This window comes from Halictus rubicundus, chromosome 13 (genome assembly GCF_050948215.1).
Source record: "Halictus rubicundus isolate RS-2024b chromosome 13, iyHalRubi1_principal, whole genome shotgun sequence".
Classification (NCBI taxonomy): Eukaryota; Metazoa; Arthropoda; class Insecta; order Hymenoptera; family Halictidae; genus Halictus; species Halictus rubicundus.
The window spans coordinates 12,927,629-12,954,542 of NC_135161.1; the positions used below are offsets into that span (position 1 = coordinate 12,927,629).

The window sequence follows — 26,914 nt, forward strand, 5'->3', positions numbered from 1 at the left end:
GCGCTGTAGCCACGCCCACTGCATCGTATACGTTCGTTATTGGGCAGTACAGTCAGTCGATTGACTCTCTATTGTCTTTTCTACTTCCTGGAACTCTACCGCCATGACTGTAACATTTACATTCTTTAGAGGCTGATACAGCTTCGTTATTGTGACCAAAGCGGTAATTAGATTGGCCCTTGCACAGCTTAGAGCGCTATAAGCACGCCTCCTGTACTGTTTACTTTCACTTTGAGCAAAATAGTTTCGATTTTATCCTTAAAACATTAGTCGATTGCCTTTACACTGCCTAGAGCGCTCTAGCCACGCCCACTGTACCGCCCACTGTACCGCCTACTTGCGTTACTGGTCGGTAGAGCTTCTCTATTGCAAAATAGTTTCGATTTTATCCTTAAAACATTAGTCGATTGCCTCTACTGCCTAGAGCGCTCTAGCCACGCTCACTGTACCGTCCACTGTACCGTCTACTTGCGTTACTGGTCGGTACAGCTTCTCTATTGCGACTAGGGCGTCAATTGGTCTTCGCTTACCTCCCCCACTGCCGAGAGCGGTCTAGCCACGCCCCCGTACCGCCTATTTTCGACGAATACGTGAATATCGAGAGCAGCCTTAACTTATCACCTGCTCGGAGTAAACGTGACCGTTTCGTGGCGCGACACCGCCGAATTCGTTCGCGTGAGAGCAGTCTATCGCTTTTGATTATAGGCGAGAAGTCGTGTGAGCTCCAATCGAGCATTCGAGTATTATTTACACGGTCGCTTACCGGCTACGCGCCTCCTATGTACAAGGCTTTCGAGTATTCTCTCCGACCGTCAATCGAAAACGGCAAGTAACAGTCGTATCGTACAGAATAGACACAGAGAAAAATTTAATAGAAAAAAAAATAATAATAATAAAGAAACGTGATACAACATATCAACGACGTCGTTCAATCCCACGACCGCCTCCCCCTCGGACCTGGGCGCTCGAAATTATCTACAAAATAAAACATAAACCGCGCGCGGGGAGGAGGCGCTCGTCGATCATAGTCTTCGCACCTTTTTTGGCGCCTTCGAGGCTCGCCTCTCGAAGGTCAGTCAACTTACAGTCACTAATTTATACACACTTGCACCTTGCTCTTTGAGCGCTCGTCATTTCCGTTCCTTCTTCACTCGACGCGATACAGTTCCTCGATCACTGTCGAGCAGTGTCACGCGACTAATACTAATACCTGACGCTGGGACACGACTTCCACACGATCTCCTCAGATCCTGAGCTCGGCGTCGGTCACGGGGATTCCCCTATTGGCACTTTGACTGGACCTTTGCGTGGCGGGCGGCACCAAAGGACTGATGCTGGGACTCCTGGTGGCTAGCGGGGACAACGACGGCGAGAAACTGGGACTGAGAGCCGCGGAGGGGAACGTGGAAGCGTCGTGACTGATCGGCGACCTCGGCAGGATGCCTCTGGCTAGCGCAGGAGCTGCTAATGACCTAGGAGCAACCGAAGTGAGCAACGGCGGGGGTGGAGCTTTATGTACAGACTTGGTTTTCCCGCTGCTACCCGAGTTTCCGCTTTGCACGCTAGCTGCGTCGTCCTTGAGCCTGGCAATCTCGCTAAATACATGAGCCAGAGGCTGATAATGAGGTCCCCAATCAAGCAAATAGTCCCAATTATAGGACCCGGTCAGCTCCTCTTCGCTGTGCACGATGGAGCTCAGGGATCCGTTCATAGAAGGACCACCAGGCACTTCTAGACCAGACATGGGTCTCCCAGCTTCTCCAATCTTCCCGTAGATAAGCGTAGCAATGTCAGCTTCCGTGGCTGCTTCGTCCTCGAACAAATGTAGACTGTTTAGTGGCAGGGCTTCTGGGGGTCTCCTAGGTGTCCCAGCAGGAGGATCGACGATCCCCAGCCTGGCTAGGTACTCCTGAGTGTTGTGGACCGACAGGTCACTCGCAGAGTCCCCAGTCTGCTGTCCCTCATTGATCATCCTGATCTCTTCGTCCTCGCCATCATCCTCCGCTGATCCTCTGCCTGAAGAGCCTGATTGATCGCTGCCAGAAAGCTCCGAGGTTGCCTGCTGCTGTCCTGACTGCCCTGAAGTCCCATATGGAGGGATTTCATCATACTTAGGAGGTGCAAACTGACAGGATGCTGCTCCTCCACCTCCGTTGCCGTTCCCAGCCCCACCATTCCCTGCTGAGCCTACTCCAGCGACACTTCTGATAGGGATAGTGTCAAAGGCGCTGGGATCCACGTAGCTATTGGATGCTGTGGCGTTACTCTCGCCGTTTAAACCCGGCTTTGTTCCTGGTTTCTTATGTCTTCGGTTTCTGAGATGAAGGTACAAGAAGACAGCACCAAAGGCTACTACCAAGAGCAGTAACGCTATCAACAGACCCAGAGCCCAGTCAGCCAGACCCCCACTAGCAGCAACTGCCATGTTGGAGCCCACGTCTGCTGGAGTAGCTAACGCGGTAGCTCCTCTGGCATCGTTGGTGTCCGTATCGTCCGTGAACGTGATCTCCACCACAGTCATGTTCGACAATGACCCTTGTCTACCTGAACTAGCACCAACTTCCAAACTGGTGGGCTCTTCCACGACCATGTCCCCCTGTTCCACGTGCAACAGCTTCTGCTTCACTATCAATGCTCCCGTGGTGCGATTCAGCTTGAAGAACGGGTGCTGAGAGTTCAATTGGTACACTACTCTGCCGTCAGGACCTTTATCACGATCTGTGGCTGTCACCTGACCAATCACCGTTCCAGGAAGCACCTGGGCTCCATTCTTGATGCCGAATCTGTACATTTTTTGTGTAAATTGAGGATAGAACTCATCTCTCGACTCGATCTCCACTCTGACACGAACCGCGGCGGTTCTGCCACCTGCGTCAGTCGCTCTCAAGGTGAACGCATAGCGATTGCGAAGTTCGTAGTCAAAGACAGCTCGGGTGGTCACTGTGCCGGACTTGGCGTCCACTGTGAACAGTTTCCAACTGTCGTCTATGTCAGAGAACCCTGTGGCAGCGGCAGAGACTATAGAGTAATTCAGGGAGCCAAAAATTCCTCGATCCAGGTCGGAAGCTCGGGCCGAGAAGACTGTGGTGCCTATTGGTTCATTTTCACCAACAAACTCAAGGTACTCCGATACCGGGAACTTAGGAGAGTTGTCGTTGACGTCCTCCAAACGGATTCTCAGCCTTGTCAGAGCGCAGAGTGGTAGAACCGGGTCACTGTCGCAAGCCATCACTACTAGATTGTAAATCTCTGGCTCCAAGTCGCAGTCCAAGGTTGCGTTAACCAGAACCGATCCCGTGGTCTTCTCTACCTTGAAGAGGCCGCTGTCGTTTCCGGAAGTGATCTCGTAGACTAGACTAGCTGCAGCACTTCCGGCTAGATCGTCGTCTTTCGCGCGAAGCGTCGCTACGATCGTACCACGAACTGCGTTTTCCTTGATCGATACTTGATGAAGCTCTTCGAAGAAGCGAGGGTAGTTGTCGTTGACGTCCTCCACAGTGATGATCACCGTCACCGATTCGTCGCCCATCAGGGAGCCTGTCGTCATGTTCTCCATCTTTGAGCCCAGCCGCAAAACATACCTGAAAGGTTCAAAGTTGTTATAGCAAAAATTTTCTAGCCACCACAGATGGAGTTTTAGCTTATACCCTAATTAGGGTTAGGGTTAGAGTTCACCTGACATAGTTCAGAATGCTCACCTGTCTTTCGTTTCTCTGTCGAGCACCTTGGAGAGTATCAACTTCCCCCTAGACACCTCGAACGTGCCACTGTCGTCGCCGGCAACTATGCTGCCGTCCAACAGGTCGACGTCGGACAGTCTCATCAAGGTGGTTCCTCTCGGCGAATTCTCCTTGACTGTTATCTTATACTCCTTGCCCGGTAGAGTGCTCTTCAAGCTGCTGAGTCGTACCACGACGGAGCAGACTGACGACGCAGGTGGTTTGCCATAATCTTCAGCTACCACAGCCAGCTCCACCTCTTTGGGCAGGGGCCTCGGTATTGCCGTACGATTGACAGTCAGTACACCTGTCACCGGATGCACAGAGAATCCTTTGGTGGCTCTCAGCAGGTAGTAACGGATGCGACTGTTGTCCTCGGTCAGGTCGTCGTCGGTCGCGTTTACTGTTAAAACCTCCTGCAGGTCCCCTCGTCCCTCTGAAAGAGACATCGGCATATTAGAGATGATGGAAAAATGATGACATGATGTATGGTTCAAGGTCGTGGTCGATCGAAGCTTCTGGAAAATCGTTTTTGGAGGTTAGGTGCTATACATATAGGACACATTCGATATCAATTCGAGTACAAGGGTCCGGGACAAAGTGATCGAGGGATCACTGGCGCGAGGTCAAGTACCCTCTGCCTCTTTTCGTTGGTGGTGGTTGGGTCCTAAGGAGGCCTGCGAGGCTCGCCGCCGCCACCACCTCGAGATTCTTTCTTTTCTCGATAAAGGAGGAGGATAAGCCGTCCTGACATCGGGCTGAACGGAAGTATGAAATAATAACCAGTTGTATAAATCGCTGGCCGGCTTCGAGCCCACGGCTCCTCTGCCCCCACCCCTCTCTCTCTCCCTCTTGCCGGGGCCCTCTCTCGGTACAAAAATGATTTCGATGCGTTTCAAATCGTCGGATAACTCGGCATTAATGTGCCAAGCCCCGTCCGAAACCTGGCAAGAAGAACGAGGACAGCGATTCCCATGGAACGAAGACGGTCGAAGGACGAGGGCGAGGAGGGTGTGCTGAAGAAGACGCTGAAATAAAACGACGTAGAACCCTTCGCAGCCCTTTGGGGATGTCCGAGGTGCAGGAATACACTTTCGGAGGGGCGGGAGGATCTTAACCGAGGAACGACAGGTACTCTATAATTATTGCGAGGTGCGTATGACCGTGGAGTATGCGTGTTCGCGTCAGGACGCCTTAGTGGGACGAATTCTTATTACCAGCAGCGGGAGAGACCATCTCTCTCGCTCTACCTTCTCTTCATTAATCCCTCCGCCTCCGAGCTTCCCGGGACACCTTAATACGATTTTGATAATCATCGGATTAACTCGTCTTCCTTGTTCGCCGATCAACGAACAAACGATCCGCCCTTCCGCGCCGAGAGGGAACAGCAAGATCCTCTTCGACTGGTCGCAAAATTAAGGCTTCCCGGGTTTATCGATCAATTACGCCCCCGGAATCGTATTTTCCCTCCGTCTCTCGTGTTCCTTCGTTTTCCGCGGGTTCTCGCCAGAAGAGAGAAACCGAAGAGGATGCAAATTCTGCCCGGCGGGAGCTCTCTCTCTCTCTCTCCCCCTCTTTCCTCGGCTCTCTTTCCCTTTCCCTTTTCACCTCCTGCCAATCCAGCCCTCTGCACCCTGTGTCCCCCTCAACCGCCCACCCAAATGCACCATTAGGCGCGGGCCTATGTATTTTTAATAAGTTTCGAGAGTCCTCGAAGCCGGTGATCTCGGCCGGCGGTTGAAGGCGGCTTTTCGGCTGCCTGGCAAACGGTGTCCTCGCGTTTATTTATGTGCGAGGCGTTCGCAATTCTCCTCGTCCCCTTCCCCCGTGCCCCGTTGCATCTCTCCGCTGAATCTTTTCGTCCCTGTTGCTCCCCTCGGCCCAGCTAGCTTTTCATCGGCCCCCACCTCGAGCTGATCTCTCTCCCCCTGCCCCCACCCGGTCGCTATGTCATCCACCTTTCTTCTTCATCGTTTTCGTCCTTCCTGCGTGTCTCTCTTCTTCTTCGTCTTCTTGTTCTTCGTCTTCTTCTTCTTCTTCTGCTTCTTCCACCCCCAAACCCTCTTCGCCTCTCGTCGCCCGCTCCGTTCCCGCGCTTTATCTCCGCGCGGTGTCAATTCGAGTTTGGAACACGGGCAACAGGACAACACGTGCCTACTAAAAACCTGTTTTTAAACGCGCGTTTATTAAGGGCCGCGAGAGAAGGGAGAGAAGGGAGACCCGGAGAGTTTGCTATTTTTGAGAGGCGGGCTGCTGGATAACTCGTCGCCGATTGTCTTAACTTTTTCAACCGTTACCAACCTGGAAGAGTGGTGATGTACGCGGACTGCTGCAGCCTGGGCGCGTTATCGTTCAGATCCGTGACGCGAACTATCAGATCCGTGACTGCCTCGTGCATTCCGTCGTTCGCGATCACCTGGAGGCTGTACTCCGACCGTGTTTCAGCATCCAGACGCCTACGGAGAACGACCTTGCCTCCGTAACGATCGATGCTGAAGGGGCCCGGGTTGGTCACGTTCCCGAATCGATAGGTCAGAGCCGGAGAACTGTCGACGTCGTTCGCCGTGATGGTCGTCAGCACCGTGCCTACGGGGGTGCCTGCAACAAAGTTAATTGTTAACTGGCTGATCGCCAAAAGCAAATCCTCAAACAATCTGAAGAAGCTACGAAAATCAGGGGAAATTAGAGCGGTGAACCATTGCGGTCCCCGACCTAGCTTCAGCTGGTCCAAGCCAGATTTAGCTAGTCCAAGCCAGCTTCAGCTAGACCAAGGTAGCTTCAGCTAGTCCAAGCCAGCTTCAGCTAGACCAAGGTAGCTTCAGCTGATCCAAGCCAGCTTCAGCTGGTCCAAGCCAGCTTTAGCTGATCTAAGCCAGCTTTAGCTAGTCCGAGCCAGCTTCAGCTAGACCAAGGTAGCTTTAGCTAGTCCCGGCTAGCTCCAGATAGTCCAAGCTAGCTTCAGCTAGCCCAATCCAGCTACAGCTAGCCCAAGCCAGCTTCAGGTAGTCTAAGCTAGCTTCAGCTAGAACAAGGTAGCTTCAGCTAGTCCAAGCCAGCTTCAGCTAGACCAAGGTAGCTTCAGCTGATCCAAGCCAGCTTCAGCTGGTCCAAGCCAGCTTTAGCTGATCTAAGCCAGCTTTAGCTAGTCCGAGCCAGCTTCAGCTAGACCAAGGTAACTTTAGCTAGTCCCGGCTAGCTCCAGATAGTCCAAGCTAGCTTCAGCTAGCCCAATCCAGCTACAGCTAGCCCAAGCCAGCTTCAGGTAGTCTAAGCTAGCTTCAGCTAGTCCAGGCTAGCTTCAGGTAGCCCAAGCTAGCTTCAGCTAGTCCAGGCTAGCTTCAGGTAGCCCAAGCTAGCTCTCAGAGGCTACTCAGACTATCGAAATGAAAATACAACTCTGTAGAAGTCTATTCTGATGTAGATTGAATTTCAGAGGTCGCGAATATCGTTCTACAGGCCAGTGACCGAGATCACCAAATCTGGACTCGCGATGAGCGCAGTTTAGCCGGCCGATCGGTCGCTTGATCATCTCACAATGCCAGACACCGTTGTTACTGATGAATGGGCGTCGTTATAGAGGCCCGGTCCTCCCGCTCTCGTTCTTTTTTCTCATTGCCCTGGGGGCATCCACTTTGTCACCGGTAGACGTTCATCCGCGATACGGAGCATAGATCGGATACTCTTCCGCGAACTTAAAGACCCTCGGTAGGAGTCGCGTTTAAAATGCATTGAATCGGCACTATCTGCACCATTGATCGCTAGTGGCTGGTGCTAAGAAAAGAGGACCCTCGAAACGCTCGCGTGAAGGAGCAACCGAAAAGATTCGCAAACCAATTGGGCCAGTCCCTCTTCTACGATAGACGACCCTCGAATTTTCTGCGAACGGAGATCCGTGATTTTTGCGGGCGGAAATCCGAGTATCGTTCGACTTTTTACGGACGGAAATCGGTCGGGTTCGCTCCAAAATGAAGATCGCAAAGGTTTGGACGTTTGATACGCCGCGAACCGGTGCAACACCTGCGCCAATAAAAGAATTATTTCGAGGCGAGGCGCACCGGAGCGGCGCGTTTGGTCGGCTCCGGGGACTAGCTGGCACGCGGCTACGTCCGCTCGTAAATTTCACGGGCGATCGTTAAAGTCGTGTAAATCGGTTTCGAGACCGGTCGCGTCCCTGAGCGAACACGTGGTCGGCCCACTCTTGCGCTTCTCCGGTTCCGGTAGTGTTCCTCGGGCCTCGGAAGCGGAGGCGACCTGTGTGCCACGATCTCTCTATTACAGTCTTCATCCTCTTTGCTTTCCACCCTTCATCCTCTTTGCTGCTCCCACTTCTGACTTGGTAGCTAACCTAGATCCTTCGATCATATTTAGTCGAAGTCTATTTGTGAGGTCTGTTGGGTCACCGGTCCCACGACCCCTCTGCCATTTTCTTCATCTTCTTGGCTTTTCACCTTCAAAAATCCTACTTCTGCTGCTTCTGCTCCTGATGATCCTTCTACCCAATAGATCATCGGAGCAGGCAAAAATTGATTTTCGAGTTCTGTTGGGCCACCTGTCCCACGACCCCTCTGCTATTTTCTTCATCTTCTTTGTTTTCCACCTTCAAAAATCCTACTTCTGTTACTCTTGCTGATGATGACACTTGGTGGCTACCCAATAGATCACGGTAGCAGGCAAAAGTCTATGTTTGAGTAGTCTTCAGAGTGATGGATTTCACGATTCATTACTATTTTTCTATTAATCAGTTTCTCATAGAATTTCAAAACATATTCGATTTATGTCAACAACACGGGTCTTGCCAGTGTCATGTATCGTGCAGGTGACATACTCGAGCCGTGTTATGTTTACACATCTCGGCGTCCGAGGCCTCTCGAGCTCCGAGGCCCCTCACGGAGTGTACCCCACGGTAGTGGGGATAATTCCGCGACTTTTGTCATCGAGGCCTTGGCGACATATATAGAGAAATCGCTGTACTCTCAATTCAAATAATGAGATCACGAGTGCCCAGTAAGCCTCTTTTACAGTGATCCAAAAAATCCTAAAAAAACAATTTCGTAACAAATTCCCTGAGATCCCCTTATCCAAGTTTGAAGCACCCAATGCTCCCTCTTTTCTCTCTGGTTTAACCGCGTGTGATCCCGTTTGGAGTTGCTGAGGTAGTCTCCTTCTTCAGGATCTCTAGCCGCAGACGGCGTTCCCTCGCGAAATAATCGATTCGCGTTGTCCCCACGGTCTCCGCAGCTTCCATCGAGTTAATTCTGATTACCGGAGGTCCTGCGCCGTTCGCCGGTTACGCGATCGCGATATATCGTCGCGGCGTGTCGCGCTCCATGTACGGAAAATCCCTCTCGTCGGTGGTCTACCATTGTCTCGGTTTCTCGTGTCAGTGCCAGTTTCGGAACCGATCCGATCGATGCTGTCGATTAAATCCTCCTCGCGCGGGCAGCGCGAGAGCGTGCGCGAAACCATGCTGCTGCTGCTGCTGCTGCTGCTGCGCGTGCAACGTGCGCGGAACCTGCGTGCAAAACACGTGCGTGCGTGCGTGCGTGTGCGCGTTTTGTGTGCACCGCGGCCGAAGCCCCTTCAGGAACAAAGGCGTGCGGGGCTATCAAACATCGGCAAAACCGCGCCTCTCGTTTTAGGTCGAACGATAATTATATACGCCGCGTCCGTCCGGATAATTAAAAACAATTACTGTGCGCTTCGCTAAAATACGACCGGTCGCGGATCTCGGGGATCCTTTTTTTCTTTTTCTCTTTACTGGCGGCTCTTCGAGACCGAGGTAATGAAGTATTCGATCGAACCGGGGGAAGATCGACGATACTATTTGCCATTCAATCTGCTGGCCCACGGTGTCCGCTACCACTGTCCCTGGGACATACTACGCTCATGCTAATGCTCTCCCGTGATCAACGCGTTTTATTAATTTCACAATTTCTCGAACAGCTGGGAAAACTGAGCGCGTCCACCTTCTCGATAATCGAGTCCGACATCTTTATCGACATTTTTTCGCGTTATTTAACACTGAAAGTGAATTACTGTCTTTATTGCGGAATAACCAGATAGAGGATCTTTAATATTTTTGATTCAGGGAAACGCTTTCGTATTTAATCAAGCTCATGTCCTACCAAGAATCGTGTAACCGTTACGTCACTATACATCCTCCGAAAGAGGATGATTCTGATTTATACTGAGTATTAATTCATCATGATTTGTGCTTCCAGTCTGTTTTATTAGGGGGACCAATCGACAGCGAGTTTTAAATTAGTTTCAACCACAGTATAAATTTGTTATCCCCTGTTCCAAAGATTAAATACAGGCCACCGGAAATTACGTGAAATGTCGGTGCAAATATGAGCACTTTTAATACATATTTTGTATGGAAATAGACCAAGGAATCGGACAAGAATTTTTGTCATTGATATATTTTTGGTTTCGATGGGGTCCTGTATTTCTTTTTTGGAGCGCATTTTCGCGGGATTAGGATCCAGTTGTTTTGGTAGGGTGTTCGGTGTGACGTAGCGTTGTATCGCGTCCGCGTACGATTGTCAAAACGCGATACGGTGGCGACCAGCTCGGCGGCGGTGGCAGCAGGTGCCTGAAAAGGCAGCCGCCGCGCTTCTGGAGCCACGGGGTATTAAATAAATTCTATCGAGCCGCGAATCGCGAATAGAAGTGGTAGCAGTCTCGTTTGCGCCGGGGTGAAGTTTTATGGTGATACAAATTAGATAGCGATCTCGAGTTACTCGGTTGGCGCGCGAGTACGCGGCCTTTCGTGTTGGACGTTCTTAGAACTTCCCAACAAGAAGCTGAGGAGTGGAGAAAGAGCGACTCCAGCGGAGAACGACGAGGAAGAGAGAGAGGGGGGGGGGGAGAAGGGGACCGAATGAAAGGGAGAGAGGACGAACCGAACGAAAAACGCGGCAGGACGAGAAGGACAATGAGACTGTCGCCGCGATGTAAATTAAATGAAGCGCCGTTCGGCTCGCGGCGATCGGAGACAGTCGGCGCAAAACGCGTAAAAAGGCCGCGTCGACGGAGTTTCGTATCGCGGAGAATCCCGACCAATTACCTGTCCTTGCACCTTCCTATTCTCTTTTATCTCCCGCTGCGAGCTCGGTAATTCCCGTTTCCAAAGTAATTATTATCGGCGATTTCCGAGGGGAATTTAGAGCACGCGATTTTTCCTCGAAACCTCCCCCTGAGCAGAAAATCGAGTTCGGAAACTTTTGTCCGTAAGAATTGCGTAAGAATTGTTCACGATCTCCCGGTTCCAATTGTGTTTACAGCGGAATTGTTGGAAACTATTTGGATAAAGTCAATTTCAAATTTTTGTCTGCATTTGTTTCGGACGAAGGATTTTGAGGCATTAACTATAACGCTACAATTATTCAAGACTGATGGAAGTCAAGTTTATCCATTTTTCTCAAGTATTTCTAACGAAGAAAGACTCCGCGGTATGTCTGACCATGAACATCTGTTTCTACTGCTCATAGAAACAGCATTTGTAGAACGATTATAGGGGGCAGTTCTGGAAGAATGTATCCATTTTTAGTGTTATTTGTTTTTATCGGGGACAGACAAGACTGAAGCCTAATGTATGTAATTCTCTATCAAATTTGCATGAAAAATGTCTAACAACATTTTTCTATAGGAGGTCCCATGTCTAAGGTAGTCAAATATGAAAGTTGTCTGACGCATGGCTAGCCGTTTCCACTTCCTTCTCAGCGATACGCGACAGGTAAATACAAAGTTAATTATCTCGGAACCGGGACCTCCGAGCAAAAAATCTTATTTAACATTTTCGATGGTGTTTTTCACGAAGAATCGCCCAGTATTTTTTACTTTGTCGAAATCGTCGCGCTTAGTGTCCCCCGATCAATTTTTCAGAAAATCTTCCGGAAATTCGAGTTAAATCTAGTGACGCGGATATCTATGCTCGCATGAATCGCAGGGCGTAAACTATGAAAGCAGGCGAGAATGGGTGTCCGAGGGAGGCCGGTAGCAGCCGTAGGCCGGCGCTCGCGCGTCAAACAGTCGGCCACCTTCGCTAGGTGCCGTTCCATTGAATCGTATCTGTCAATGGGGAACAATATGAGAAGCCGAGAAGGACAAAAGCACTGGCAACGAACCGGAGCGCGAGAGAAGGCGATAGCCGCGCGGCACGGTCGTTCGCAGCCTCGCCTAAGTTATGCAGATTGTTCCGAACAGTTGGACTTTAATGCCGACATAAATCCTTTGCCACTTAACTTTATACTTCGAGAGTAGTATGCACTCCCACCTCGAGAGCGGCCGACCGTCCCTCTCCTCTGCCCTACCACTTTTCGGCCCTCTCGGTCTGACTTTCGCCCTTTTCTCGCTCCCCACGTCCTTTCTCGGGTCCCCTTTCGACCTTCCCGTTCGGCACTGCCTTTCCTCGACCGCCTCGGCTCGCCTAACGGATCATCGTGCTTCACTTTGCCGCGCAGAAACGTCTCTTTCCGCGCCTCGCGTGGGCGAACGCCCGACAAATTTATCTACCCGAGAGCCACACAACCGTCTAGATTTTCGAGGCGAGAACTGAAACTCGAGAACCGAGATATCCTGCTACCCCGATCGAACGATCTCGGGGATCTACGTAATCCTCCGACCGCAATTCCTGCGAATTTTTTGAACAGAAAAACCGTCGAGAAACTCCGAACTCTGCACTCGCAGGGTGTACTCGAATTTTTTAAAAGAAAAGTATCGGGTACTTTAATTCCAAACTTTTCCAGTCTTTTGACTGAGATTTGAGGTATGTACTCGAATTTTTTCAAAGAAAAATTCCCAGTATTTTGGATCCAAACGTGGTGCTTATTAACCGATGCTCGAAGCGTGTGCTCAAATTCTATGGAGATACTCGAATTTTTTAGAAGAAAAGTATCGGGTATTTTAATTCCAAACTTTTCCAGTTTTTTGACTGAGATTTGAGGTATGTACTCGAATTTTTTCACAGAAAAATTCCCAGTATTTTGGATCCAAACGTGGTGCTTATTAACCGATGCTCGAAGTACATGCTCTAATTTGATGAAGAGACACGAATTTTTTAAAAGAAAAGTGTGGGGTGTTTTAATTGCAAATTTTGTACCTTTAGTGATTGACATTCGACGCACGTATTTAAATTTTTTCAAGCCGTAATGATCGCTTCCGTCGAAGTTACAGCAACAATAGTAACAGGTTTTTTAAAAAAATTGTTTTGGGGATCACGATTCTGACGAGGGGATTTAGAAAGATGGCTTTTTCGGGAATTTTGTGGACACGTACAAATGACCGATTTTGACGGATCTCGATACGATAGAATTCAAGGAAAGATCGATTATTTTCGGACCGGTTGTAGTACTCCCTTAACCTCTGGCTTCCAATCAGACGCAGTCAATTGGATTAAAGAACGAGGTCATTCGGTGATCGAACGGCTGATTGGAATTGACACGGGCCGATGAAATACAAGGAGGCGTGCAACGCAATCGCATCGGCTCGTAACCTGTTCGGGCAACCATTCCGAATAGTACTCGGCTCATAATCGCCGGTTAGCCTTCATTTCCGCCGTGCCTTCAGATGAATAAACGCTATAATTGGACTATACGACCGTTGCAATTATCTCTGCCGTTTAATTTCTAAGGCACGTAGGGCCTGCCACTTAAGTATCGCTTTCGCTCTTGGTTCGCGCAGAAAATATATCGCGGGATCGGTGCCGGTCTATCGAACGAGTTCCCCAGCCACGAGTTTGCACAATAACGAAAAACGCTGAAATCCTCTTTGCCGAACGTAAAACTCCGCGAACAGAATTCTCCGAATACTATTCTAATAATCTTGCGACTTAAATTACACTGATCTCAAGAACACGCCGGTTTAATGTTAATGATCTCGTAAAGCCGAGTTTTCTGGCCAACGTTCATTCGATTAACGTTGCTTTTATTCCGGCAAATCCATTTTTAAGTGCATTTCAATTTATAATTCAATCTTTTAACATCCATGACCTGGTAGGAGGTCCAGTGGAAATGTTGATTTACGTATTCAATACAACATTTTTTTTTATCAATTTACCTCCTCCGGTTTATACTCTGGATTAAATTATAAACAACGATTACCGTGTCACTTTTGCTAATTTCATTTCTGAAGCTGCAGCTAATAAAGACAATTTTCTGAATCTCTATTTTATTTTTCACAGTTCATTATTAAAACATCCAATAGGGACAAGTTAATCTCTACTGTTTAGAATTGCTTCGCGACTTTTCCAAAAATTATATTTTTGAAAGCTGCGATTACCAAAGACGAGTCAATTTTCAGCGAACGACATCTTGAAAATTTGCTTGAGAATATTAGGTTTGATTGTTGCATATTGTTCTAGCTTACCTTCGGAGACAGAAATGATGCTGTGCTCCGGGAAAGTCGGCTGATTGTCATTGATGTCGATGATGCGGACGCTCAGAGCAGCTGTGCCAGTTAGCTGAGGATTCCCTTGGTCAGTCGCGATGATCGTCAGACGATACTTCTCGCGAATTTCGCGATCCAGGACGATGTTAGTGCGAACCACGCCACTGTACGGTGGACTGATAGTGAACGCGTTGTCAGGATTGCCATCCACGATGTGGTAGAGGATCCTGCTGTTCATTCCTTGGTCTGCGTCGCTGGCTGAGAGCTATGTCGACGAGAAACAATAATTTAGTAATATAAATTTGATCGTCCAAGTTGTCGGTGTCCGCTAAAAAGCTACCCCTCTGTTCAGCAGTAAAAATTCCTCAATGTAACAAATTTTCAATAACTTTACTCACCTTGACAACGAAGTCTCCTTTGACGTTTCCTTCGAGGACCGTGGCGGAGTACTGAGTCTGCGTGAAGACAGGTGGATTGTCATTGACATCGGACACCCTGACGACCACCTGAACGTAAGCTTCAAGGGGATCGGAGCCAGTGGTCCTAGCTACCACAGTCAGCACGTGCTTCGAGCTCTCTCTAGGTTCCTCCTTGGACAACTGACCTTCCAAGGACCTCCCCCAGGAATTGGTACGTCCTTCATCGATCGGGCCATCGGTGGGCCTAACTCTCATATCGGTCCACAGTTCAGCGTCCAACCTAGCCGGGTCGTTGACCCTAAGCAGCCCAGTGTCCTCTTCGATAGCGAAAGTCCCAAAATCATTCCCGGACCCAAGTGAATAGGAGACGTGCTGTCTTCTGCCGTCTGACCTGACAGCAGTGACCTGGACCACCTCAGTGCCGGCCGCGGAGTTCTCCTGAATGATCACTTCGTAGGAATCGTTCTGGAACTTCAGGGCAGGCTGCAGGCCTGCCAGGTCTCCAACTTGAAGTTCTATCAGGCCTCGAGCACTTCTCGGAGGACTTCCTCTGTCTCTGGCTAGAACCTCCAGGTGATACATCTTCCCATTATCCTGGGACAAGGACAATGCGGCAGTGACCGCACCGGTGCTAGGGTGGATCCTGAACTTCGGCTTCTCTTGCTCGTGCAGGAACGAGTACACTATCTCTCCGTTCAGGCCTTCGTCCGCGTCGGTTGCCACCACTCTCAGGATGTTCTTCTCCGGTTGTGTGCCGATTGACACCCGAGCCCTGAATGGATACTCCGCGAAGACCGGAGCGTTGTCGTTCACGTCGTTCACTCGGATTTCAACTGGGATGGAGGTGCTATTCGCCGCGTATTTTCCGCTGTCTGTCGCTATCACCACGAAGTTGTAGGTACTCTGGCGCTCGCGGTCCAGGGGCCTGAAAAGGGAAAGTGGGTGTGAGTCGAATAATTGGGCTAATTGGGAGAGACGTCTTCTCTTGGTGGCAAACTTGTTGTTAGCTTACTGAGCTACTGAGCTACCCTTAGCTTACTAAGGACCAAAGATTCCTGAAAAAAATCCCTAGGCACTGGACACCCTGTCTCTGTCTGGAGGCTCAATTCCTAAACAGGTCCTGAAGACCCACTCCACAAAACTTTAACAACAAAAATTGTTCGGTTCCATGCCTAAGGTCTGGCCTAGGTTCCAGATAGTCCTAAAAGTCATGGTGATCATGTAGCAAATCTAGGTCCCATTTCCTTTCCATTCTGCCACGCAATCACCCCCAGTTCAAAAGCAGGGGACACCAACCCCAACACGTTCTTCTATCGTCCTAGCAATTGTCCTAACAATTGTCCTGGCAATTGCCGTAATCGCGTGTCGGTCGCGACTTCCGGTCCGCCGGCAGTGCTGCCAACCCACCCGGTTCCCAGGACCACCCGGAAGAAGTGATCCTCGAACGCAGTCGGCACGAAACAAGAGCAGATCTCACGAGATCCCGACGATAACGAAGTTCCATGTCGAGGACGATTTCGCGGCGATAATATTGCCGGCGAGAGGATCCATGGATCGCGGCGCGATCCCCTATTCCCAGCGGCATGGCGCGGCGCGGCGCGGCGCGCGGAGAGTCGTTCAACGGCCCCGCGGAGTCGCAGCCGCGAACATTGCCGTGACAGAAACAATGATTTTCAATGAGCAGCTCGCTGTTCGAGGAATATTATCTGGCATCTACGGCCGGGCGATTCGTGCTGCCGTAAATGAAAATCCTACGGGTGAAACGGAGCGGGACGCACGCATGCGTTTATGCTCGTTTATACTGGGTGTCCTGTTCGAGGTTACTGCGCGTGCGCTGGTCAGGCAGTTTGTGAAAAATGGATACTACTACTTCCTAAAAATGGATCCTGTTAAATTACTTAATATAAGCGAGCCTTTAACGTTGACGAATGTTCTGGAATGACCTTGAATGACCTTCAAAGACCAGCATAGCGCAGATCTATGTCCAGAGATGCGATCCGTGTCCTTTTTTAATACAGAACGTAATTAAGTTTGCACCCACCACTGACCGATTACCTCGAATGACCTTGAGTGACCTACAAAGACCAGTAAAGTCCAGATCAATGTCAAGAGACGCGCTTTTTAGTACAAGAATCACCCTTGGGAACGGTGTAATGAAGTCTGCGCCGGTAACGAATCACCTGGAATGACCTTGAGTGACCTACAAAGACCCGTATAGACCAGATCAATGTCAAGAGACGCGCTTTTTAGTACAAAAAACACCCTTGGGAACGGTGTAATGAAGTCTGCGCCGGTGAGGAATCACCTGGAATGACCTTGAATGACCTTGTATGACCTTCGAAGCCGAACACAATGCATATCGCTGAATTGGTCACGGGGCAGGCGGCACATCTAGCCGAACAAAAACGAACGATTCCGTTCGAGGAATGAAAGGTCGTCGGGGAAATCGCGGAAGCGCTCTCGCTCATAGTCAAGATTTGTGGCCACCATAAGACGTCCGGTGGCGGGCACGGTATCACACGGGGTGGTGTGGGAAATAATTGCGTGCGAACCGTCGTCGTATGGGACACCCTGTACGTGTGCCGGGTCGTTTAATCGCACGACAGCAGGCCACAAGAGAGCCGATAGAGAGAGAGTGAGAGAGAGAGAGAGAGAGAGAGAGTCGCGCGAGCGGTCAGGCCGACTCGGTTAAATCGTAAATAACCGCGTCGATCTTGCGAGCGCGCGCGCGCGCGCGCTACCGGCGCTCGATTATTATTCCACGCTCGTTAAAGGTTATTACGTGCACGTACGTACAGTACGCGCGAAACCCATTATCGAAAGGGAGCTTATCGAGACAGAGAGAGATAGAGGATCGCTCACGGTCTTTCGCGAATTCGCCGGGGGTTCGCGTGACTCCCTCTCGAGCCGCTAATAAAGACAAAGTTTGCCGATTCGATAAATTACACCCGCCCAACACAGCGGCCGGTTATCGGCCCGGTATCTCTCTCTCGGCCGCGAACCCGCAAAAATTCCCCGGCAATTGAATGTTACCGGTTCGGAAACCGCCGCGCCACGTTCAATGGGAACAAATTACGCATTCATGCCGACGCCGGTACGCGAGGAAAAGTCCGCGGCAGATAGCGTAATTAGATTAGGAGTTCGCGATCGATAAAGACGTCGGGTACCGTTCCTGCGACCGCGCGATTCGTGGGAAAAGCGATAGCCTAAGGGTAACCGTGCGGACCATCCAAAATAAAAATTTGTCCAATCGCGAGGAACCGAAGCTACCAACCGAAAAGCCGAAAATATTCTGAAATCGTTTTAACGTCTTTCAATTTTGTGTTTGATCCGCTCGTTTCCGACACGAATGCAGAACATCGGCGGCGTACCGATCGCGAAAGGAAATAGCAGAAAATCGGTTGGTAACGGAGGATTTAGGTATGAGGAAGGTTTAGGATGCGATGCAGAGATTTCTAGAGGCGTATAGCTCACGGGGACGCCGGACGTTAAATTCGCTCGAAAATCCAGCCTGGCTTTCGCGCGATTTAAGGCACGAAACGGCGGTCGGCAAACCGCCACCGAGGATCCGCAGAGTTATGGTAATGGCGGACGTGGATTACACAAGATCGCCGTGCGCGATTAAAGCTTCCGTCACACAAACAAGCTGCTTGCAAACCGCCGCCACCTTACGCTCGAATCCGGGAGCGCGGTTGGACAATCGCTGATAGAGTCCGCGATGACGAATGTTGCGGAGAGGTTGAATTCTCCAGTGGATTTTTTGAGTTCGTGACGGAATTTGGTAGGGTATATATAGATAGAGTGTTGATTTATAATCGTATCTAAATTCCATTTGTTCCGATTATTTTTACAATTTTTAATTTTGTCACTGGACAAAGAAATTTTAGAGTACAGTGTTTACTCTGTATATGTCGCAAATGCCAAGGCTATAAAGGTCCCAGAACCATCCCCACCTAGGCGGGGAATACCCCCTGAGGGGGCATGACCCGAGGACTCTATAGGCGAACAATAATATCCTCCTTGCCGATCTATGTCCGCGGCCAGACCCGAGTTTTGGACATACATCGGGTAGACACTGTAGTCCTCGATGCTGGCTGGTCACTATCGACCCAAAATTTATAATTACCCACAAAATCATCGATACTACCAGTCTGATAATCTTAACGATGCTGATAGTAAAACAGTGAGGGGAGTTAGTGAAAAAGATATACAAAGAACCGAATGCATGTCAAACGATCGTTGTCAGTCATGGTGCTTAAAGTTCAGAAATTTTCCTCCCATAAAATCTTCAATAACATTACATGCCGAGTCCCATTTAAATGGAGCCATTACTTTTTACGTTATCTTTCATCGGTATCGTCGCTGTGCGCTTCTTGTTCGGACGCGCGACGCGAAAAAATCACCGAGTACAAACACTTCGAGTAAAAATAGCGATAATAGCAACCGCCGCGCCGTCGGTATACGTTGTTACAGATTCCCCGGAGGAACGAGGAGATGCGTGCAACTGGAACTGGAGAGGCGAGCGAGAGGGGACGAAGAAGAAGCGAGAGAGAGAGAGAGAGAGAGGGGGGGGGGAGAAGTGACAGAGATCGCGAAAGAGTGGCCCGACCGGGATCTGGTTTTGCATATCAGGGTTTTTGCCGGCTGAAATAATGCATTGAAATGCCACATGGTGTCCCGCTGAAATGACACACGGCTGTCGTGCGGCAAAAGTACGCCCCTGCTGCTACCGACACCCTGTGCCCTATAATGCTGCTCCCTATTCCTCGCTGCTCCCCCCTTTTTGTCCCTCCTCTTTCTCTTTTTCTCTGCTTCTGCTTGGAAGCGTCTCTATCGGCGAACGAAACTCGAGCAGACGTTGTCACCCTTTTGGGAAATCATCGCGCACCACTAGCCCCGCTGATTAAACCGACTTTCAAACCCCCCCTGCCTTCCATTAAGCTCCTACTCATTGTCCCTCGACAGCCATTTCAACCCTTCAGGGAATATTCTAAAATTGCAGCTGAAATAATCACGTGAGATATGCTTCCCATAATTTTAAGAAGGGTTGAAACCCCCTTTCATAATATTACAAGTATTTAACAAGAAGTCATTCTGGCTTCCCAAGGGCTACGAATTAATTGGCACACAGTTTTTCAATGAATAAAGAAAATGAAAGTATTACATATTATTTTAAAGGGGTGGTTAAGTTTGCTTCAGCCCCAAGTCTCTAGTAACTAAAATAATAGTGAAAGTCTGGACCCGTTTCAATTAAACAGGCGTTTTTTAAAATATTCGCAGCCCCTAATTAGAAACTTACCCCCATAACTATTGCCCGTAAAATTGATCAAATTAAAATATAAGCGGGCCCATACAGGAACCAGCGAGATGGGACTTCAGGGAGCTTAATAAACATGTTCCGGTGACAGGGGGGGGGGGGTTAATGTGCCTCGAATTTCAGCGTGGAAAATTCTGAAACGGTGGTCGAACGGCGGTAAATTAAAAACCGGCGGAGTCCTCGAACGGACGATCCGGGGATCGAGGAATCCACTGTGAAATTGTCTATCGATTAACGAACCAACGAGATTGGTGGCCTCGAGTACGACGCAGGATTATTACGCGGGATAATCGCGAAGGACACGGCCCGGCAGGAGAGCAGGACGAGAGGGTAGGCGACGTTCGAGAGAACAGGACGAAAGAAGGAAGAGAGCATGTTCGGCCGTGGTGACGCGGGTTATGCGTATGAAATCGACTAATCGACCGCGGCCATCGTTCGCGGGACCGCCATCGACTGACTTTATAATTTTACGACGTTCTTAGAGCCTTCAGCTGCGCGACCATCACCCCCCCCCCCCCGCCCCTCGCGCGAAATGCTTTCTCCGTCTCTCTTTCTCCGGTTCTCGACAGCTCCTCCCAATCGCTCGCTTCTCGCTTTACGACCCACCGGCGATCCTAATCGCAAGCGCGATAAAGGTCGCGCGGCAATTAACGCTAGAGTGAAATTAGTTTGCCGCCGGGGATCACGCGAGCCACGGCCAGTGTGGGAGGATGCTTTTTCGCGGGAGAAAATTGCGAAAAAAACCACTTCCGAAACAATATCAGAAGATTTTTCAAACACCGGAAGCACAGGGTGTCCTGTTTATTTAAATATTAAGTTGCCCGTGTCGAGGAATAATTTGGCACTTTTTCTAGTATTTGAACTTCCGTTATAATATCAAGCAATTTTTCAAGGACTGGAAGCACAGGGTGTCCAATTTATTTAAATATTAAATTGCCCGTGCCGAGGAATAATATGGCACTTTTTCTAGTATTTGAACTTCCGTTATAATATCAAAAGATTTTGTAAATACGGGAAGCACAGGGTGTCCTGTTTATTTAAATATTAAATTGGCCGTGTCGAGGGATAATATGGCACTTTTTGTAGTATTTGAACTTCGGTTATAATATCAAGCAATTTTTCAAGGACTGGAAGTACAGGGTGTCCAATTTATTTAAATATTAAATTGCCCGTGTCGAGGAATAATATGGCACTTTTTCTAGTATTTGAAAAATTGTGCAGGTACCGAGACTGCACAAAGAATCACGGGTCCCAAAAAGTTGATCACTAATTTTAAATAAACATGATCAAACACTCACCCCGCAGTGGTGATGACTCCGGTCAGGTTATCGACCCTGAACAGCCAACTGGTCTCCTCCCCAATGGAATAAGTGATCTTCCCGTTGATCCCTTGATCTGGATCGGTAGCTCTCACCGACATCACGCTGGAGTCAGCAGCGACATCCTCCGATACCGTCGCCACATACTTGCTGGGATGATAGTTGCTCGGATAATTCGCTGACGAGTACGTGTACCCGCTAGCGAGGCCAAAGGAAGGATATTCAGGGGACTGGACCACCCCACGTGTCCTGGGCTCGGTATACTGATTTTGGGTGAATTGGGGAGCATTGTCGTTGACGTCCAGGACGATCACTGTCAGGTTGCAACGAGCTTCCAAGCTTGGGCGACCTTTGTCCTTGGCTGAGATTGTCAGGACGTACTTGGAGACTGCTTCACGATCAAGATTCGACATTGATAGCGTGCCGGTCACTGGATCCAGGATGAACTTTGCTCCTATGTTGCCACCTGTGGACATGGATCATTGAATGATAGATTCTGGACGACATCTTCGGGACACCTGTACACTGTCTAGAGTACTCACCGACGATGCTGTAGTAGATCTCCCCGTTCTTCCCCTCGTCTAGATCAGCAGCGGCGATCGTATGGATCACGGCGGTCTCCTGGTTCTCCGGCACCGCCAACGTGTAGCAGGAACCCGGTCGAAATTCAGGGCTGTTGTCATTCTCGTCGAGGACGAGGACCTCGAGGGTGCTGATGTCCAAGAGCTTGCTGGACCTGGCCAGGATGGGCACCGAGTATCTGGCGGTCTCCTCCCGGTTCAGAGGTCCTCGGAGAGTCACCAGGCCCCTCGTCGAAACCGCGAACTTGTCCGAGGCGACGTTGCTCGGAATGCTGAAGCTGACGTTACCTGTATAATCGTACACGGATTTTTGTCAACGTCTCTGTCCCGCTGGTTTTTCGTCGAGATTCGCCGGGGCCCCGAATAAAATTAGCCGCTTTTTCTACGGGGGTGGGGGGGGGGAGACTCCCTCCGACCCCTCGGCCGCCCCCGATCGAAAATTAGAACCACGCGACCATGGGGCCCCTCCGCGTTTCCCTCGGGGCCCATTACCCTGTCGCGTCCACCGTCGAGAATCCGAAATTATCCGGCAGTTTGCATACATAAAGGAGTGCCCTGAAAGCGATGGCGATTAGGCTCCTCGCGCCCCGAAGATCGAGACTCTCGTCGCACGGGGGAACCGAGGTGCATAAAGTCTCGGAAATACACAGCCGCGAGGTCGAGTCTCGCCGAGGTTCCCCAGAGGATCGAACGCAATTGTGCCGGTCGCGTGGACAGCCGAGACATTGTTGCCGATAGTTACGGCTCGATTCGAGAGGATTATTGCTAGTCGTTCTCTCTACACCCACCGAAAATTTGCCCGGGAAAATGACCCATCGTGGAGCCCCAGGCGACTCACGTTCGTTCCGTTTAACCCGTGCGACGATGCGTGGGAATTTAGTGGCCGGGGATTCTGACCGGCGCTGCGAAAATTGGGTAACTTTCTTTCCGGGGGAAAACAAATATTGTTTATCACGAAACAAATGGATAAATAGAAAAACAGATCTATAGAAGCTTGGATAAACATTTTTCCTTTCTCCTAATTCGTGCCGATGTCCTTACAGAAAATGTATAGCAAGGGGTGGTTTCTGTCTAGCAATGACAGGCTTCGAATTATATTTTTTTCTAAAAAAGGAGAAACAATTTACCATGAAACAGATGTGCAGTATTAAAGTAGACATATTGAAGCTTCGATAAACATTTTTCCTTTCTCCTAATTCGTGCCGATGTCCTTACAGAATATGTACATTGCTTAAGGGTGGTTTCTGTCTAGCAATGACAGGCTTCAGATTTTATTTTTTCCCCAAAAAAGTAAAACAATTTATTTTGAAACAGCTACGCAATATTAAAGTAGACCCGTTGAAGCCTCGATAAACATTTTCCCCGGTTCCAAACGCGCGTCGGTGTTTGCGCAGCGCGTTCCTAAGGGGTTGCGAAACACAACCCCGGCGGAGCGCATTAGCTGAAATATCTGGCGAACTATCGCAGCTAGGGGATCAGTTCGAACGGCGAAGGGTGAAGAAGAAATGGTCGCGTGTATTTGGCAGTGGCAACCGGGGGCACGGTAGTTACAGTGGCGACACGCACACGACGGTGAACCGGCAGTGTACGGGTGTCGGTGTTGGTTCGAACCGGTGATTTGCCCGTGCGTACCGCGGCAGGCTGGCGGCACGATGATATACGCGGCCATTGTTTCGCTTCTCGGGGCCCTAACCGCGGGTTCCGTGGCCCTAGCAGGACGAGGAGTCGTCCTTCGGGGTATTGCATAGGGACGACTGTTGCGGGTCCCTTTGCCGGTTGGTTCCGCGGGACGCGCTAATGCGCTCGTCTGATACACGGGCGCCGGTCTAGATAAGCGCAAAACGAGCGATATACCGTGTTCTGTCGGCCGTACAGAACGCTTTGCTACGAGGCCCACGGAACATCGGGCCCCTGGGACCGCGCTTTTAGTAATCATCGTGTCCCGCCGCGCCGGGGTTCCGTTTGCTGCGCGCTCTCCTCGGGGTCCAACCACGAGACCCGATCGTGGGAGAAATTATTACGAATCTCGGTCCCTGAATCCGAGTCACAACTCAGAAGATGTATGCCCACTGTTTGTTGTAATCGGTGGCAATAATTTTAATTTTCCACAAAGATCTGCGGTCTAGTGAATACAAACATGGACATAAATTTCGAAGAAAATATAATTGAGAAATACCCCCCAGCCTCTCGACAAGAACTGCTTTTTAAAACCTAATCGAGCAAAGAAACACGAAAATCATTGAGCAGCTTCCCAGACCTGAGCATCAAGACTCAATATGACTACAAAGGCCCACCCCAAAAATTTCTTGAAGTCAATGGTCGTCAGTGGTCCCCGATTAATTTATGGGATCGCGACCGGGGATCAGGATCGCGAATCGGTGTCCCGTTTAGACCGGTATGCGACGAGGAGACGGGCCCCGCGATTATGGTTATCGGCGGAAAGTAGATCCGGCGTAGCATCTGTACCATGCGGGGACGAACGTATCCAGGTACGATGGAATTTTCTCGTCGGTTCAGGAATCCTTCGGCGAGCTTTTAGAGCGGCGACGACGAGAAGGAACCAACCAGGTGGGAACGGGGGCCTTCGGGTCCGGGCCCGAGGAGCCCGTATTCCGCGGGACGGAAACACAAGGATGGAACGCGCTCCCGACCCCGAGGGAGCCGGGACCGCGAGTCATTTCGTTGAATTTACTATAATGCCCCGCGCCGGCCGGATTCAAGGCAATTATTCGAGGTATTTTCATAGCAGGGCTTTCCTATTAGCCGGGGGAACCGGCCCCGCGGCTCCGACGCCGATTATATTCTCTCATCGCGGCCGTGGCGCGGCGTAGGTGGCGCGTTCTCGGGCCAACAGGTAAAGCACGAAAATTCTACCCGTGAGAAAGACAAAGAAAGAGAGAGAGAGAGAGAGAGAGAGAGAGAAGAAGGAGGATGGTAGCCGCCGCCAGGACACCGCCGACAAGGTAGGAGACTGTAATTTCACGTTCTCGTCCTATACACCGCTAAATTGACAGCGCCCCCTGTTCCACGGCACTTTATGCGCGGACGCACCACCGAAACAATAACGACGCCAAAGCCGGAACGCCTAAAAGGGTAGCCGAGAGCCAGACCCATTTTTGGTCCTCTACTACGTCCTTGTCCGAGCCCGAGCTAACCGAGCACGCGTGCGAATGTGTTTAGGGGAGATCGATAAGTCCCCCGAGCTGGCTCCGGCTTTGTTCCCTACACGCTATGCGAGAGGGGACGTCGGAGAGGGCCTTCTGGGCCTGACGAGGCGAAAACTTGAGGACTTTTTGGGTCGGCTTGTATTCTATGGACCACAGACTATTTTCCAGAAAGATTTTTTCCGAGGGACGTTCGAAATTGGACGATGGTAGCTAATTCAATACACCTGCCATTCGATGGACAATATTGGTTTCCACTTGGACAACAACTCGATCTTCCGATACCCCGAGAGGATCAAAACGCTCACCTTGATCGGCGATGATGACAGGACCGGCGACGTTGAGGACCGATGCCCCCACCTGCAGGTCCTCCGAAATCCTAGCTACCGGATTGGCGAGTAGCAGACGAGGAGGTCCGTTGGTCTGTCCGGTGGCCAGGGTCAGATGCAACCTGAGGGACGACTTCCGCGGTGGGGTACCATGATCGCTCGCCGTGATCTCCAACTCGGTAGACCTGACCATCGGCCTCTCCAGACTCACTATACCGGACTCGTAACCCACCGAGAATCTGGCCTCCTGGTTCGCGGACGTGATCACGTAGGACACACGGCCATTGTCGCCTGCGTCTTTGTCCACCGCCACCACTCTGACCAGCATCGCTCCTGGAATAGCGTGAGAATCAGAAGACCCTAGGACCATTCGAATCAGAAGACCCTGAACGCACGTAAAAACTGCAACAACCTAGCTCACCTGGAAGAAGATCAGGGGTAACCGCCACTTTAGTGGACTCGGGAGCAACGAACACCGGGTCATTGTCATTCTGGTCCAGCACAATGATCCTAGCAGTGACAGTGGAGGCCAGCTGCTCCCCGGGCGCAGCTCTGTCGGACGCCTTCAGGATCAAGGTGTACTCAGCCCGTTCTTCCCTGTCCAACTGTTTCGCCAAGGTCAAAGCCCCGGTGAGGGAGTCAACAGCAAAACTACCCTTAGCTGGGAACTCCGCTACCAAACCGTAACGCAGATCCCCGTTCAATCCGCTGTCCGAGTCCGTGGCAGTCAGGTTGTAGATGGTGGAGCCGATCACCGCTTTCTCGGACACTCTAACGGTTATAGGGTCCAACGGCCATCTCGGCGGGTTGTCGTTCGCGTCCTCGATCACGATCTTCACGGAGACCGCGATGCTTTGCGGGTTGCCGATCGAAGTGGTGTCCAGCGCGCGGATCTCCAGGTGGTACTCGCTGACGTTCTCCCTATCCAAGGAATGAGCGACCACCAGCTGGCCCGAACTCCGATCCACGTCGAACGCTGGGAACTCGCTGATGGGGGTCAGGGAGTCCAGGGTGAAGGCCACCCGACCCGCCGGACCCGCCCCAGAGACTGATCCCACCGCTTGGCCTATGCTCGCGTCCTCTCGCACCTGGGGAACCACGTGGCGGATTTGCTTAAATTATTTTGCACACTTTCGAGGTGGACTAGACTATAGCAGACTGGACTATACTATACTAGATTTTTCAATGTGCTGCTACTATCTGGGTACTGTGATTGGACTCTTTATTGCTCTGATAGAATGTTTAGGGGGATCTTCCAAAGAAATTGTGGTCTATTCTATCGGGTGGTCAAGAATGTCCAATCTCCTGGTTTTGTGTTAGGTTGATGCCAACATGATTGCAGATTCCGTCAGTTTACACTTCGGCAATTTTTAAGCGGAATAAAAATGTTCTTTCGACTTCATCCCCTATTCATTTTAATATGCTGGAAACAGCTACTCTTAAATTTTTCTAATCTATTACCGTTTTATATTTTACTTCCATTCTGCATTAATGCATAAAGATATCATTTAGCTCGAATTGGAGAACAGAGCAAAATATGTACCAAGCTAAAATTCGAGAACAAACGATTCTTGCACCAACTCAACAATTGCCCCTGCTCATTGCTAATCTCCATCTGCTCGTGCAGAGGTGTCCCCCATTATTCCCCGGGGAATTTTCGTTGACCAGGACGCTGGT

General features: G+C 50.3%; 1 protein-coding gene across 1 annotated transcript in view; it reads right to left on the reverse strand.

Moving 5' to 3' along the window:
* Positions 1–384: 384 nt before the first annotated feature.
* Ds (dachsous cadherin-related 1) overlaps positions 385–26,914 on the reverse strand; it is a 366,686-nt gene continuing 340,156 nt past the window's right edge. Inside the window, exons 9-17 of the mRNA XM_076798955.1 lie at positions 25,659–26,325; positions 25,217–25,570; positions 21,706–22,032; positions 21,143–21,629; positions 14,507–15,452; positions 14,088–14,373; positions 6,021–6,317; positions 3,699–4,155; positions 385–3,581 (exon numbers count right to left, since the gene is read on the reverse strand). Coding sequence (XP_076655070.1) covers positions 1,244–3,581; positions 3,699–4,155; positions 6,021–6,317; positions 14,088–14,373; positions 14,507–15,452; positions 21,143–21,629; positions 21,706–22,032; positions 25,217–25,570; positions 25,659–26,325 — 6,159 coding nt within the window. The 3' untranslated portion in view covers positions 385–1,243. The remainder of the gene's footprint in view (positions 3,582–3,698; positions 4,156–6,020; positions 6,318–14,087; positions 14,374–14,506; positions 15,453–21,142; positions 21,630–21,705; positions 22,033–25,216; positions 25,571–25,658; positions 26,326–26,914) is intronic.